This window comes from Protopterus annectens, chromosome 10.part0 (genome assembly GCF_019279795.1).
Source record: "Protopterus annectens isolate FY-2018-M chromosome 10.part0, PAN1.0, whole genome shotgun sequence".
Classification (NCBI taxonomy): domain Eukaryota; kingdom Metazoa; phylum Chordata; order Ceratodontiformes; family Protopteridae; genus Protopterus; species Protopterus annectens.
In genome coordinates this window covers 1,513,146,267-1,513,164,409 of record NC_056744.1, presented here as the reverse complement: position 1 = coordinate 1,513,164,409, position 18,143 = coordinate 1,513,146,267, and the positions used below count along the sequence as shown (strand labels likewise).

At 38.7% G+C, this 18,143-nt stretch overlaps 1 protein-coding gene across 1 annotated transcript in view; it reads right to left on the bottom strand.

The window, feature by feature from the left end:
• Nucleotides 1–7,969, bottom strand: part of LOC122814324 (zinc-binding protein A33-like) — a 1,202,255-nt gene extending 1,194,286 nt beyond the window's left edge. Inside the window, exon 1 of the mRNA XM_044086911.1 lies at nucleotides 7,516–7,969. Coding sequence (XP_043942846.1) covers nucleotides 7,516–7,935 — 420 coding nt within the window. The 5' untranslated portion in view covers nucleotides 7,936–7,969. The remainder of the gene's footprint in view (nucleotides 1–7,515) is intronic.
• Nucleotides 7,970–18,143: the final 10,174 nt, after the last annotated feature.

Genomic DNA, 18,143 nt, shown 5'->3' with positions numbered 1-18,143 from the left:
CCTAACATTTCTGTCTCAATAAAGCTTTTTCAGTTTTCACTTCTATTAGCTTACTGCAGTGTCTGTTGTGAGAAACATAATGGACTGTTGTTGGCAGAGTTTTAAGTGCTAGGCTAGGCTGGGCTGGGCTAGTGTACTGCCTGTATAATTGCCTGATTCTGATTGCTTTCACCTGCTAGCTCTGCTAGTACTCCCTGGTAGCTTCCTACTATTTGTTGTGCTTCCTTTTTCTTTCTGTTTCCTTAGGGAGGAGCGCTGCACACACAAGCACAAACACACGCACAGCAGCTAACATGCACGCACACATGCTTACATGGACTAAAACTTGCTTATTCAAACACGCGCCCACACCAGCACAAATGCGCTTACAACTCTTTAAACAGCCTTATACATGCTTACTCCAGCTTAAACACGCGCACTCACGCTTACACGCTTGCACTCTGTCTTACTCGGGTTTACAGGCATGCACACGCGCGCATGCATGCTCAGAAAGAAACTTTGGTGTTATCCACGGTATACACCTTTCATTTCTTGGCTTTCTCTAGCCTACCTGTTGACACACCTCTTTCCATGATGTCTAACTGACAGCGGACACATGCCTCTCTGCTCCAATGAGCTTCACTTCTTTCAAACATACCCCCCTCATGATGTCACCTATCTTCTACTCTGTTACTCCCCATATCCTACTCCTACACTCCACTGACTGTGCTCATTTGCTATGTAAACTAGCGATTCACTATCCTAACACTCATTTACATAGGATTGCCTACTAATGCTTGGTTACATGTCTTAGACTGAGCTTCCCCCTTAGCAACCTCTACTCGGTGGCCATGTTGTCTTCAGCCTGCCATTCCCTTGCATTGTACATTAACAATTTCAATAAAATCCACATTTGTGGGTTATAATTTTTAGTATTCTGTGTTTTAGAGCACAGCCCATTTGCATGGCACTGCGCTATGCTTAATCATCAGAAATCAGCAAAAAAAAATTATTTTTATTTTAATTTTGCATCAGGGAACATTTCCAATGGCCATATATTTGGCCATTGGCATGCTTCCTGCACTGGATGCAACCTTTATTTGGAGCTGTCTCGGCTCCGTTTTGCTATTTGCAGAATGGTACTCAGTTGTCAACTGAGTACATTTCTGCAAATAACACTGCTCTTACTCGGACAGGTTTGGGTTTCCTGAATCGCAAATCTACCTCATTTGCATGCCTTTCGCCTGCAATTGAGGTGATTTGCATGTCCCAGCCCTGTCCGTGTAAGAGCCATTTTAGGAGCTCTCTTACACACCCCTACAGGCTGTTCCTGGATCGCTCGTCGGACATGATGGCTGCATGGAGTCTTACTCTACTCTTAGACTCCATGCAAGCCATCGTGAATCCAGCCCTAAGACATTTCAAAGTATCCAAAAAGTGTTCAGAGTGCTTGCAGTATATGCAGTGTTGAAATAAAAGCAATTTCAGAAGATTGTTGTACATTCGGGCATAAATTACAAGTACCAGGACTATGCTTATATTTAAATGAATTTTGTTATTATGGCAGAGGGATTTCTTAGACTTGAACTGCCAGTATTTGATAATAATATTGCTGAGAACTGGTGGGTGTTTGAGCAAGAATATGATATTTTCACACAGGCTGCATTTTCTGATAAAGACGCTGTACAAAAGCATTTATACTTCTCAATTTTTCTGGCTTGGAAGCCATTGAGAGAGAACATTCATTTGTGTATGCACCTGCTGTGTATGCAGGGGAGGAGGAGAACTGCCATATTGTGATACAGGTTGAAATGCGCAAAGACCCTGGGTGCTTAAAATGTAAATTTAGAGAAATGTGTAACCCTCAAATGAATATTACAATGGAAAGGCACAAATTTTACACAAGAAATCAAAAGCCTGGTGAAACTATTGCAGCATATATTACTGACTTAAAAAATAAAGCAAAAAATGTGCAGATTTGGTGATTTATGAGAGGAATTGATAAAAGACCATCTTGTATGTGGTGTTAATAATAATTCAGTGTGAAAGATTTTGCTTCAAGATAGTGATTTCACATTGAGCAAAGCCACTGAGATTTATCAAGTACGTGAGATTACAGAAGAGCATACGAATATACCTGTGAATGGAAAAATCATGTTTGCAGTATCTGCTAGTGTGAATGTTGACAGTGTACTACATGGAATTGGGATGGAAAAGAAATTTAAACTGGGAGGTAGTGCCACACCAAACCTCATTGATAACTGTTGCAATTGTGGAGGCAGTCATGAACCTAAAAAGGGAAAAGTGTTTAGCTTTTGGCCAGCAATTTCACAAATGTGAAAAGTGGAATCACTTCAAAGGCTTTGCAAGTCTAAACTGTAACAAAATTATATTAAGAGAGAGTATCTGAAGAAGCACACAGATCAGATAGAGACTGTAGCAAACTCTGATATCTGTGGGCAAACTTTCTATGTTGATGTTGTCTCTGAAATTGATGAACAGTTAATATAGTAGATTATCAGTTGTCAGCAAAGAATGAAATATTTTGTACTCTCCAAATTAATGGAAAACCTGTAGAGCTTAAAGTAGACACTGGATCTAAGTGCGGTGTTATATCAGCACAAATGTTTGCTAAAGTAAAAGCTGGTGATAAACTTGATTCATCAAAGTGTGCAAAACTAGTTGCTTATGATGGTGAAGAGATTCAAACTGATGGTGTAGTAGTTCTTTCATGCTATTCTGCTGGAAACAGCTACAACTTGCAGTTTTGCATAGTTAAAAGACATGTGCAGTCACTGTTAGGCCTCAAAGGCAGTCTGAGAATGGGGACTGATTTCATGTAATAAAGAGGTCCACCATATAAGTCTGAACAACAATGATACTTTTACACAGAATATTTTTAGTGAATATGCTGATATTTGCAAAAATAAGCTTGGCAAACTTCTAGTCAGATATTCCATGAAGTAAGCCAAGTTGTCAAACCAGCACAGAAGATTCCAGTAGCAAAGTAAAGTAAAATAAAAGCAGAACCTGACAAAATGGTGAATTTAGATGTCCTTACTCGAGTAGGAGAACCAACTGAAGGGGTATCCTGCATGGTCGTAGCTCGTATGAAAAGCTCAGATGATATCTGAATATGTATTGATCCAAGCAATTTAAACAAAACACTTAAATGTCCTCATTATCCAATTAGTACAGTAGAAGAGGTAGCTGCTCTCATGCCAGATGCCACTTTTTTTTTTCATTCTTAGATGCAAAAAGTTTCTTTTGGCAGATTTTGCTGGATCGCAAATCTTCATTGTTAACCACTTTCTGTACACCATTTGGTAGATACAGATTATTGAGAATGCCATTTGGAATTAGTTCTGCAGTGAAGTATTTCAATGTGTGATGTAACAATTTTTTTCTGGTTATCCATGTGCTCTTATAGTAGATGACATTAATGTAGGGGCAATGGTTAAGACGAACAAGATAAATATGTTGTGAAGTAAATCTTAAACTGAATCTTCAGAAATGTAATTTCAAACTGAAGTTACTTATGTGGGACATTTGTTTACCACCTCTGGCTTACAACCAGAGCTGTCTAAGCAGGCATCAATTCTTGAAATGCCAGTTCCATAAAATGTCACATCTTTACAATGTTTTCTACATATGTCCAAGAATTTAGGAAAGTTCATCCCATACTTGAGTGAGCTTTCTGCACCATTAAGTGAGCTGGCACGCAAAAAATATAAAACGGTCCTGGTTGGAACAACACCAAAGAGCATTTGACATTCTGAAGAAAATAATTACTAGTCCAACCACACTGAGATATTATGATATTCACAAACCTGTAACTCTTTCTTGTGATGCTTCAAAGTATGGCCTTGGTGAGGCATGTCTTCAAGAATGTATACCAGTAGCCTATGCATCAAGAACTTTAACTCAAACAGAGATGCACTATATGCAAATAGCGCAAAGAACATTTGGCAGTAATGTTCGCATGTTCGAAGTTCAATGATTATATTCATGGCAGACCTATCCAAATATGACTGAATACCAACCACTAGTGACAATTTTGAAAAAGCCAATGCATACAGCCCCAGCTCACTTGCACTGCATGATATTAACATTACAGAAGTACAATTTCAATATTGTTTACACAAAAGACAAACGCATATACCATGCTGATTTTTTTGTCACATACAGACAAATGACGGAGCAGAACAAAAATGGAATAGCAGACTTTGAAGTCATGGAGGTCAGAAATTTTTCATCACTGCTTGATGATCTCAGAAATCACACAGCTTCAGACCCAATTCTCCAGAAGCTGAAAAATATTATCAGTTAAGGCTGACCAACACAACAAACCAGTTTACCACTTGACCTTCAGAAGTATATTCCTTACAGACGTGAGCTTTTGATGGAATCATCATGAAAGGTCCAAAAATGGAAATTCCTAAAGCATTACAACAGGAATATATCAAGATTTTGCCTTGTGATCACCCAGGTGTTGATTTAACCCAAAGAAAGGCAAGAAGAGTTGTATTTTGGCCTTCTGTGGCCAAAGATATAGAGAAGGAAACCCTAGCATGTTTAATCTGCAACAGCACTATACCGCATCAACGAAAAGAACCACTTTGGCTAAACCAGATTACTGAATTGCCATGGTCAATAGTTGCTACTGATATTTTTGAAAGGAATGGTCAGAATTACTTAGTGTTAGCAGACTGTTACTCAAATTGGTTTGAAACTGACCTACCTCTTAACATCCAGCACATTCATTACAAAGTTGAAGACACATTTTTCTGTCAGTGGTAGTCTGCACAAAGTCATGTCTAACAATGGTGCACAGTAAACAAGTCAGCAGTTTAAGAAATTTTCTGAGTCTTGGGACTGTGTCTATATTTCTAGTAGTCCTGAGCATCCACAGTCCAATGGATTAGCTGAGCTGGAAGTTCAGAGTGCAAAGTACTTGTTGGAGAAATCCAATTGAGATGGTACCAATGTTCTCAACTTACTGAATCTGAGAAGCACTCCTCAAGATAACTTACTTGGTTCACCTGCTCAGAGACTGATGCCCAGACAGACTAGATCAGCTCTTCTAATCAGTAAACAATCGTTAGTACCAAACACAAAGAATAATAGAGTGGTCAAGGCTCAACTTTCAAAAAAACGTCAGTCACAAAAATTGTACTATGATAAGCCCAGTAAATTTCTTAGACCATCACTACAAGGAGAAGTTGTGAGAATGCAAACATCTAAAGGATATGACAGAGTGGGAATCATGAAGAATATTTGTGAAGAACTGAGATCTTACATCATAAAATCTGAAGGAATGGTTTTCAGAAGGAATTGAAGACATGTGTTACCTGTCTCCAAACAAGTGACACAGCAGATTACCCATGCCAGCAACTTTATTTCTCAGCGTGGCTTGTCAACTGTTTGAATTCAAAAGGACAGTGTACTTCCTTCAAACAATTTTGATGTAAACACTGATGTTTCAGTTTTGACAAACTCTCCAGAGACTGTCCCTGTTGCTAAACCCAGTCAGAATTTCTATGTTACCAGTTCAGGTAGAATTTCCAGACCCAATGCTAAATATGTAGTGACTTGAACTTGAACTCAGTTTTGATGATGAAATGTTGATATGATGTATAGCTCTTAAAATGTCGAACCTATTTGCATGGCATACAAAATTAAAAAGGGAGGATGTAGATCAGTGTGTATATTGAACCTAATCAGCCACTGTAGCTAGATAGCACATGCATATAAGTTACTAAGAACGTGTGAGATCAGTGCCATTTTGTGTAGTCAGTCAGACTGAGTGTAAGCTTGAATGGAAATGCGTGTGTGTGTATGTGTGTGTGTGTGTGTGTGTGTGTGTGTGTGTGTGTGTGTGTGTGTGTGTGTAAGAAGTAACAAGTCAGTCAGTAAACTAATGAAGTTTGAAGTATATGTTCCAATTACAGCTCCTGATATGTATAATAAATGACTTATAAATAATTAAATAATAAATTACTTGAATGCATACCCAGCCTCAGTGTCTCATTTGAAAACACGAGACATGAGACATGCTCCTTTCAAGATGAAGTTTGAATGATATGCTTTTTAAGTTAAAAACAACAGCATTTAAGTTTCAGGAAAATTTGAAATTGTTATAAAATTTATGTGGATATTCTTAATTTTGTTTTAGGATTAGTGAATCACCTTTCATGAACTCATAGCTTAATTTCCTTCCTTGTCTAACTCTCAAAAATGGCTACTTCCTTGTCAACACTATGTTAGCTCCCTACTTACAAGTTGTTATATAGGGTCTATATTAGTTCGTCATAATCCCATTGCGGCGAACACCGGATCATTGACCCTAATTTAGCAAAGCTTGTTTCAACGATTCTCTGAATTTGCCCTACAGCACAATGGACCAACAGCTAAGCAAATCGAACCCACGCAAGTGGGGGGCTTTACTCCCCACATCCCCCCAACTATATACACCAACTCTGAGATCACACTACAGTGGAGCAAAGGGCAAAGTTGTACTGTAGGGCAAGTATTTACTTGCCTTTGGTAAACTCAGCAAATCGCTGAAATGATTTTCGCTTAATTAGGGTCGATAATCTGGTGTTCACTGCAATGGGATTGCGATGAACTAATGTAGACCATTATATATGCTGTCTCCAAGAACTGCTAACATTATAAAACAATTAAGGCATCCAACAAGTGCTCTACAGGAGCTGCTAATAGAGCACATCACTTATGAAAAGTGCAGCTCTTAAACCACAAGCAAAAGTCGATCAGCCCTCAACAATGTACTTCTCTGTAAGCATAAGTTCACTTTCAAGGAAAGCTTTTCTGCTGCTGTTGCCACCTCATTATATCTGAAATACGAACAAATGATGAATCACTCAAGCATACTGTTCTCACCAAGAAAGTATCATTTTTATATATCAACACTTGATTGAAGTTGTCACCACCAACTGATAACCTTTCTGTTTCTTGCCAGTCACATGAGGGCATAATTTCTTATGAAAAACAACCTAGCTATTTCAGCAGACAGCTTCCAGAAACAGTAGTTGATGGAATAAAGAAGTTTCACAAGAAAACCTATAACATATGTCCAATCAATCTCCAAAAGAAGAAGAAAAGAACAGGACTTGGGACAGAGGTCTTAGTTACAGCAGTGTGGGATCTCAGTAGAAAACATGCAAAAATCGCAAAAGGGAAGGTGAAAGCATTATTCTATACATAAATGATATGCTTAGTATGCAAACGGAAAAATAATGTTTACTTGTTCTAATGTAAAAGTATATGTAATGCAGAGAATATCAAATGCTGGTCTTTTATCTGTGGACAGATGTACAGAGAAAACAAAATTTTGTTATTCGCACTCTGCAGTCTATGGTCAGTTCCTAACTTTGCTGTCAAGTTTTAAGCTTCTGAATTAGATAACACAGACATTTAACATGAAAGTCACAGAGCAGAAGTCACTAAATACAAGAATTATGTTATGGAAATATTATTAAAACTTTTGAACTAACAAATAAGGGGAATACTTACCTTATAAATGCTGACTGCTTCCTGCATAGTGAAGAAGTTATGGCCACTATGGTTTGGAACACACTGTATACAAACCAAAGTATCATCATCTTCACAGAGCAACTTCAGACTTTCTTTATGTTCTGTACAGAGCTTGTAACTGACTTCATGCCCAGGGTCTTGTCTCTCTGCTTTTTGCCTCTGTGTTAGACCCTTTTGAATTGCATTTGCTAGCAAACGGTTCACTGCATACTTTCTGTCTGGGCACAGCGCTCTGCATTCAGGACAGGAATGTTGTTTTATGTTGTCCCAGACTTGGTCAATACAAGTCTTGCAGAAGTTATGGCCACACTCTAGCATTACAGGAACATTTAACAAATCAAGACACACTGGACAAATGAATTCCTCCAAATAATCTTTATCTTGTTTGCTGGATGCCATTGCAAAAGAATTCAGATTCAGACTTGACTTTCTGTTTCACTTACCAAGAACAGAAGTTACTTCTGGGACCGCCTTCATTTAAAGACACAGCACTGGTGTTAGTCTTGTATCAGGATGCATTTTACAGACTGCAAGATCTTCTTCTTCTTTCAGCTTTGTCCCGGTAAGGTGTTGCCACAGCGGATCACCTGTCCACTCATGATTGGCAGTGGAGTTTTACAGTGTTGAGTTGCCAGCCCGGCTCCCAACCTTCTACAGAAGGCACACACACACACACACACACACACACACACACACACACACACACACACACACACACACACACACACACACACACTCACACCTAGGTCCAATTTAGCGTGTCCAATCCACCTACAGCATGTCTTTGGGATGTGGGAGGAAACCAGAGTGCCCAGAGGAAACCCACGCGACCACAGGGAGGATATGCAGACTCCGCACAGAATGCGCCCCAGCCGAGGATCGAACCAGAGAACCTCTTGCTGTGAGGCAAGAGGTTCTCTGGTTCGATCCTCGGCTGGGGTGCCTTGCTGGCAAACAAAGTCTGGAAAATTGGTGTTATGTTCTCAGTGTTTGGAATGCTAAGACAAAGCAGTGACAAGCCCATCATCCTGTAATTCATAACTCCAAAAACTGTGATTTTCCCACAGTGCCTGTGTGCATACACACATGTGCATGCACACACACACATACACACACACACACACACACACACACACACACACACACACACACACACACACACACACACGCACACACAGCGCACACATGCGCACACACACGCACACACACCTACCTTACCGATGCATCTAGGGATAAAACAGTGGCACAGGAGATAATGTCACCTCATAGCAAGAGGTTCCCTGGTTCAATTCTCAGCTGGGGTGCCTTCTGTGCTGAGTCTGCATGTCCTCCCTGTATTTGTTTGGGTTTCATCCAGGTGTTCCAGTTTCCTCCCATATTATAAACATATACAATAGGTGGATTGGATACTCTAAATTGACCATAGGTGTGAATGTGTGATGTTGAAGAACTACTGTGGCAGGGCTAGCCATCTGGTGGTGTAAACCTTGGCTGCAGATGCTTGTCACTGTTAAAGTAACACCCCAACCCCATGTACAAAAATGTAAAAAAGATGTTGTGGATGGATATATATCATTTCAGTTATTTTCTGAAAAACAAAAATATGCAATTCAGCCTACATAATGTTCAGATCAGTACTTAAAGTTTCTCAAAAAAAATAGCAGTCTATGTAGTTCCTTTTCTTGATACTGCAGTTCAGAATAAGCTGCCTATAACCTCAAAGTATCTCCAGGTAAGATTAATTTAAAAATCTACAGGCAAACTCCTAATTACTCCAGGTAAATCCACAGCTTCTTGTACTCTGTAGGCAAATCCAAGAGTCTCTATAGTTTTGACTTGCAAATCCTTCTCTATTATTTTTTTTTAACATTTGTGAATCAGGAAAGTCCAACTTGGAACAAGCCAGATTTCAGCAGAGGTCTGGGGAGAAACAATTCAGATGCATGTCTTTGTATCATGGGAGAAAACCCACATGAATGCGGGGAAGACATACAGACTCTGCACAGAAGGCACCCCAGCCAAGAATCAAACCAGCGAGCTTCTTGCTATGAGGCAACAATGCTAACCACTGCACCACTCTGCTGTGAGGTGACAACGCTAATCACTGCACCTCTGCACAGTTAGAGCACGTATCACTAGTTACTCAGTAATATTCAGTAACTGAGATAGAAATGCCAGAGTATAGCATTAATTTCATCAAACAGATAACTTTAATTTGTAACAACATTACAGATGATCCTAAGCAATGTTGAAAATACTTAAAAAGGCAACACTACACACTCAACTTACAATAGTGATAGTTATATTATATATGCAAAATATATACAAACAGTTAAGCAGTTTCATTCCACTTACTGCACCCCCCACCCCAGGAGACAAATCTCATTTTCTGAATTTGTGAAATACAACGAGGCACAACCAGCTCATCATACAGTCAACACTCTGGACTGATCCTTCAGAAGCATGTGGTTATTACGTACAACAAATGCAATTATTTACAAAACATTGGAAATCCATTACTAGCAATTACTTAACTGTCCCAATGACTCTCTTACATATCTACTAGGCTTTGCTATATAAATCTGTTGACCACTCTTTGTTATTCGATGACCACTTGGAGTAGAACTAGGAATGGATTGAGGACCAGGCGTAGGAGCAGTCCAAGGCATGTATTAGAATGTTCACAATCACTAAACAAAACAGAGAAAGTCATGGGCTGTTGCATCAGTTGGACACCATGCAGTCTGTCACATTGAAGACAGAGACTTGAACTTCCCACTTTGACTCAGATATTTGGTTTAGGTAGCTCTTTTTCAATACAGGTGTAGATTTTCAAGACATTGGTCAGGTTACACTTGGCTCATGTGCTTTGACTAGTTCTCTGAAGCCCTAATCGAGCTGGCACTCAGAAGCCAATTGGGTATGTTGTCTGTTTCATAGAATATTTAGTACTATTTTTGTTTGCAGCATGTAAGATCATAGTTAAGTATTTTTATGCAAGGTAACACCTGTTATGTTCCACTTTTTTCTCCCCTTTACAAGTGGACAGCTCGGTCTGGTTGAAGGACAGGTAGTGGATGTACAGAATTACATCAGTCATAATTTTTTTGCATGAATCTTTGGCTTTTTCATAATTTTGACTACATTATATGGAATAACTCTGGGCTTAAGTATTGATTCTGCCATTGGTATGTCAATTCATATTTTTTTTCTAAGTGTAAGAGATGAAGGACTTCCATTGTCAGCATTGTGTGTAGTAGCACAGTTATATGGATTTCCCTTTCTTAGTATATTGTTTGGCAGTTTATTTTACTCTCTTAGCTTCTTCATTTGATAGTGGAGGACTTGATACAGTGTGGGTGAAACCATAGTCAGTAACAAACTGTTGAAACTCACTAGACATATGCTGCGTACCATTGTCTGTTAATTTAATAGGCAGAAAATATTTTGAGATCATATTTTTGAATAAGACTCTTATTTATTAGCTAATTCCGGTTGGGTCAAAGGTTCATAGATAGATACTGGGCTATCTGCGCGAAGGCATATATTAGCCCAGCCACATTGTGCAGTATTCACCACCCCTTTGGTTAGTTCCCTAGGCCCTTGATCTAGCAGCTAGTACCCTTGGCCCCTATCTAGTAGAGCTGTTGGTATGATCCCTGGTGTGAACTTTCTGTTACCCATCCACTCGTCAAAGTTCCTCTTGAAGAGTGATAGTGAGGGGCTCTGTCTTATGTAGATTGGGACCTTGTTCCATAGCAAGGGAAGTCTTTGCGAAGGGAATCTATCCCTCCAGCATGTTCTATTCATTGTTGTGCTGAGATTTATATCCCTAGAGCGTGTAGCTCGAGTGGATTTGGTTTTGCTAAGATGGAGCATGTTCAACAGTTCTGGGTTGGACATGGCTCTGTATGCTAGACAGAGATCGCCTCTGAGAAGGCGGTATGCAACAGAGAAAAGCCTTAGTTTTTTTCAATCGTGCTGCATAGGGCAACTGTTTGAGGCCAGTAATCCTCTTAGTGAGGTACCTTTGTGGTCTCTCCAGCTGCTGGAGATGCCTAGCCAGGTACATTCCAATTGGTATAAACAGGATAAGCAACCCCACAAAAGGGCACAGCAGTAAAATCAGGAAACACAAAGGCAACAACTGTAGAACAGAATACCAGGACCAGCAATGAACAACCAGGAATGTTTAATATTGAAACATCCACCGACTAAGCGCTTTCACCTAAAAAGGCATCATCAGAGTCGGTTAGTACTCAACAAGTAACATATATATATAACAATTAAGACATAGTAATTAATGACATCACATTTAAATGCACCAATGAGCCAAAACACTGCTTCAACCTATTTAAAAAGACAATACCTACTTTATAAAAATAAAAATATAAATAAATACAAAAACAAAACCACTAGAAAATAAGCAACAAACATTCTACACATAATTTACCCCATAAGCACAAACCAAATATTCATTATAATAGTTAAAAACATATGAATATATATTCTCTTATCATCTTATATCATCTTATGAACTTTAAATAAATGACCTTGTGAACAATGCAATACATGCAACATAATGCAATTTCCCATTTAATTATATACAACTTGCTTTATGTTTTAAGACTGGCTTGATAGATATATAATCATTAATGCCAGGAAACCTCGTGGCATTGAGCCTCACCTGCCATTCAACTTCTAGTAGGGCCACCTTGTTACCTACATCACCCCCTTGATCTTCATAGATTCTATCTATAACAAAAAACAAGATTTTTTTGAATACCTTACATTGACAACTATGTAAAAACAGGGCATTATGTAGATCGTTATTTTTTATGCTACGTATATGCTCACTTATTCGATCACGCAGTCTACGTGTGGTCATCCCCACGTAGAATGCGTCACATGTAATACATGAAGCTACATACACTAAATTCTTTGTATTACAATTACACAAGCCTGGACAAATTTACCTATGCATGTAGTGTTGACAAAGTGAATTATCTGGATTTGACTATCTTCAAGGATGGTGAAGGGTTGGCTAGTACATTATATAGGAAAGACAGTTATTCTAATTCCCTTTTACATTATTCCAGTTGCCACCCCTATTACCAAAAAAGAGGGGTGGCGAAAGGACAAATGGTACGGTTATCTAGGCTAATTAGTGATGAAACCATATTCAAACAGGAAATGTATAAACTTGTAGGTATGTTAATGGATAGGGGGTATCCACTTAAACTATTATTGAAGGTGAAAAAGGAAGTAGTTAGGAAAAGGAATACTGTTTTTTCGCCTATATTGAGAAGTAATGTAAGTGTGATGAGTAATATGGATTTGGAAAACATTGACAGAAGTATGGGGAAGGAGAAGTCATGTCTTATTCTCAAAAACAATGAAAAAAGCCACTGTAATTGCAGCATCAGTACGGGAAGTTTGGAATCATTGTTTAGATAATGCTACTAAGGATATTATTGGGAAAACACCTAGGATTGTGTTTAGTAAAGGTGAAAATTTAAAAACAATTATGGAGAAAGTACCTAGAGTTAGGAAATCCAAAATGTCTAAGTGTGGTAATTGTAGACATTGTAGGTTCATCAGTGAGGGTACACATTTAGTTATAAAAGGATTTGACCGTACAATAGCCTGTCCAGGCTTGTGTAATTGTAATACAAAGAATTTAGTGTATGTAGCTTCATGTATTACATGTGACGCATTCTACGTGGGGATGACCACACGTAGACTGCGTGATCGAATAAGTGAGCATATACGTAGCATAAAAAATAAAGATCTACATAATGCCCTGTTTTTACATAGTTGTCAATGTAAGGTATTCAAAAAATTCTTGTTTTTTGTTATAGATAGAATCTATGAAGATCAAGGGGGTGATGTAGGTAACAAGGTGGCCCTACTAGAAGTTGAATGGCAGGTGAGGCTCAATGCCACGAGGTTTCCTGGCATTAATGATTATATATCTATCAAACCAGTCTTAAAACATAAAGCAAGTTGTATATAATTAAATGGGAAATTGCATTATGTTGCATGTATTGCATTGTTCACAAGGTCATTTATTTAAAGTTCATAAGATGATATATATATTCATATGTTTTTAACTATTATAATGAATATTTGGTTTGTGCTTATGGGGTAAATTATGTGTAGAATGTTTGTTGCTTATTTTCTAGTGGTTTTGTTTTTGTATTTATTTATATTTTTATTTTTATAAAGTAGGTATTGTCTTTTTAAATAGGTTGAAGCAGTGTTTTGGCTCATTGGTGCATTTAAATGTGATGTCATTAATTACTATGTCTTAATTGTTATATATATATGTTACTTGTTGAGTACTAACCGAATCTGATGATGCCTTTTTAGGTGAAAGCGCTTAGTCGGTGGATGTTTCAATATTAAACATTCCTGGTTGTTCATTGCTGGTCCTGGTATTCTGTTCTACAGTTGTTGCCTTTGTGTTTCCTGATTTTACATTCCAATTGGTGCATTGTACTCAATAATGGGTCTGATGAGGGAAGAGTAGAGGGGCACCACTACATCCTTAGATCTTGATGCAAACCCTTTCATGATCAGATGGGTCACATAGAAGGATTTTCTAACCACCTTGGCAACATGGTTATCAAAGGAAAGCTGAATATCTACTTGGGTCCCTGGATCCCTTATTATGGTAGCTGAATTATTTTTATTGCACAATAATACAAGTCTACAATGAGGTAGTTTTTGTCTTTAAACCCCCATAAGTCCCTACTATAACACTGAAAACTCATTTCACTGAAGCCCAAATGTTCAAATCCATTTCACTGAAAACTCATTTCTCAGAAAAGTGGTGTGTGTGGAAAGCATGCAATGGTGTAATTTCTTACCATAGGAAAAATTAAGGAAGTGAGTCTACCAAAGTATGTGTGAATTGCAATGGTTAGTATCATGTAGTTTTCCCAAATCTGCAGATGCCTGCTGTCTAGCACTGAGTCACTGGGTATGGTGGTTTTCCCCTATTCTCTACGATTGTGTGATCATGGAGTTAGTATATATAAGTAAAGGGTACTCCCCCCTCGCAAAAACACATTTTTAGGATATATTTCTTGTGGGAAAGGTTTTCAATGAAATGAGTTCAACCATATGAGTTTCAGTGAAATGAATTTTCAGTGTATGACAAAGACCCATCTTTTACCATGACTCTCTTGGTAATGGTGTTGTCATAAGTGGCTCTCATCTCAGTGATGGATTATGCACAATATAGAATTGGCACTTGTGATTTCTTGGTTGATTTTTTTCCACCACAGTGACTTGTTTAGCTCATGCATTGCATTTGTTGGGACCTTGATGACCTTAGTATATTGACTTAGGACTTCTAGTCACTACGGTGAGGGTACCGTGACTCTGTTTTGATATAACAAACCATCATGCTCTGACAATCATGCTCAGGCTGTGCAATATTTATTTATGAGATGCTTAGTTTGTGTCCAGTGATCTGTCTATTCATTTCACATTTGCTGGATAATAACTTGCAGCTCTTGGTCAGTTTGGATAACTTGCTTAAGCTTATCTTGTCCTTTAGTGGTTACTGATCTTATCATCATTGTTTTTTGCACACCGATGGTAACGACCTATTCAGTATCAGATAATAGTTGGTCATGTACAGGATATTTATCAGATAATAGTTGGTCATGTACAGGATATTTATCAGATAATAGTTAGTCCTGTACAGGATGTTTATCAGATAATAGTTGGTCATGTACATGATGTTTATCAGATAATAGTGTGTCATGTACAGGATGTTTATCAGATAATAGTTGGTCATGTACAGGATTTTTATCAGATAATAGTTGGTCCTGTACAGGATGTTTATCAGATAATAGTTGGTCATGTACAGGATGTTTATCAGATAATAGTTGGTCATGTACATGATGTTTATCAGATAATAGTGTGCCATGTACAGGATGTTTATCAGATAATAGTTGGTCATGTACAGGATTTTTATCAGATAATAGTTGGTCCTGTACAGGATTTTTATCAGATAATAGTTGGTCATGTACAGGATGTTTATCAGATAATAGTTGGTCCTGTACAGGATGTTTATCAGATAATAGTTGGTCATGTACAGGATGTTTATCAGATAATAGTCGGTCCTGTACAGGATGTTTATTAGATAATAGTTGGTCCTGTACAGGATGTTTATCAGATAATAGTTGGTCATGTACAGAATGTTTATCAGATAATAGCCGGTCCTGTACAGGATGTTTATCAGATAATAGTTGGTCATGTACAGGATGTTTATCAGATAATAGTTGGTCATGTACAGGCTGTTTATCAGATAATAGTTAGTCCTGTACAGGATGTTTATCAGATAATAGTTGGTCATGTACATGATGTTTATCAGATAATAGTGTGTCATGTACAGGATGTTTATCAGATAATAGTTGGTCCTGTATAGGATGTTTATCAGATAATAGTTGGTCATGTACAGGATGTTTATCAGATAATAGTTGGTCATGTACAGGATTTTTGGATAACAAATCTGCACCAATTAGTTGTTTTTTAGGCAGGTATATGGATCTGCCATTAAACCTTCTTAGTCTCATTAACAGTCTTTGGTACTTCAGAGACACTTTGCATTTTATGAGTTAATTAGTGGAACTAATTGTTTGTTGTTAATCTAGAGCTGGAAGCTCTTGAGCTCTAATAGTTTACTAGAGAATGTTTTTACATGTCCATGCACCTCCAAGGCACTCTTTTTTTCTATTTGTGAATATTTCTGTTCAGCACTACTTAGCATTTTAGTTGACCAGTTGACATAATGGCTAAAGAATGGTTTAAAGTTTGCATATTCTCCCTGTGTATCTGCGAGGTTCCTCCCACCACCAAAAACATGCTGAGTGTTTCCATCTCACTCTCACAAAAGAAATGGACCTGTAGGCTGCAGCATAGAATCTACATGTTGCCTTAAAGGAGAAAAGCTGTATAGACCAACCAGCTTGGGCAATCTCTTCATAAAAGGAGAACATGGATCACATACTATGTGCTATGGCAGGGCTAGTTAGCCACTCCGTGGAATACAAATATGGCTATAGGTGATTTGATCATGTTGACTAATGTGACCAAATGGGCATGGTTATTTGCCAGTGATAAGTAGATATACAAGATTCCCAGCATCCACTGGTCAGTAAGCTACTGACCAGCCATGTCCAGTTGTTCAGCTTGGGTCACTTGGGATAACTCTCTTTATTGAAAGCTGCACTTAAAACCAATCAACCTGCTAAACATGAACTACATATAGTAATAGGTAGGTTTACTGATAGAACGTTGCTTGGAAGTGGATGACATGATGCCAAGGAGGAGGTTGGACATACTGCATATCCATGAGACAAGATGGAAGGACAGTGCAACAAAGCCACTTGGCTTCGGATCCAGAATCCCCTACTCACAAGGAAGACAGACTAGAAATGGTGTAGGAATTGTGGTGAGAGTGAAGCTTCAGAAGGCAGTGAGGGAAGTCATCAGAATTAGTGACAGACTCATGGCAATCATACTCCAGCCTAATGGTAGGGCAGTATTCATAATCTCAGACTGTGCCCCACAGCAGGGCTGTAACAATGAGGAAAACAGTGCAATCAGGCAGCAGTTGGAGAACCTACTAGATAAAGCAAGACAACATGAGTTGGTGTTCATTATGGATGACTTGAAAGAGCATATCAGGACAGACAGAACAGGATAAGAGGACTGCATGGGTCCATGTGGGTAGACAATAGAAATAAAGGAGAGTTCAGTCTAGACATCTGTCTGGCAAATGGCTTGATGGTAGTCAACATACAGCTCAGAAAGAGAGACATTCACAAGATCAGATGCAAGAGCAGCCAACATGCAACTCAGGTAGACTTCCTTCCAGTAAGGAAAGGAGCTGGGGTAGAATCAGTAATTGCAAAGTCATCCCCACCAGTGCCTAGGTCACCACAGCCACACTTACAGGAAGACTCGGAGGAGGAACCCCCTGATGATGTACCTGTAGGCAGATGTAGGAGTACCCAATATGCCTTGGCCTTGGCTAAGAGACAACTCATAGCACATGCACTGACAACCTAGGGCCCTAGAGACTGACAACTTATTCCAACTCACATACATACATATATTAAACACAATGCCAGGCAACCCACAGAATCTGTACCTAACCATGTATTGGCTGTATAGTATGTGCATCAGACAGAGTCAGCCCTGAACTATAAGTCTGCCAACTGCTGCTGCATTCACAAGGTAAGTCACTCACCTACACACCACTGGTAAGGAGTACTATAATATGGTATCGTAGGTATGGACCTGCTGCAGGTATGGAAGGGAATTTAGTGGGCTATTTGGAGAGATGTAATATCCACATGAGACTACAGATATCTAGCCCAATAGTATATGTTCCTTAATATTCACTAGGCCTCATGGTTGGAATATTCACTACAGCAGTCAAGGGTGATATTAAACAGTGGATCACATGATATTTGCACTACTGTTTATGCCAGCAGATCATGTGCTGTTCTTCCCCACCCCCAACACATCAGTGTTCCCACACAACTGCTGTAGCAGTAAGTCAGTAATGGTATATCAGCAGATCA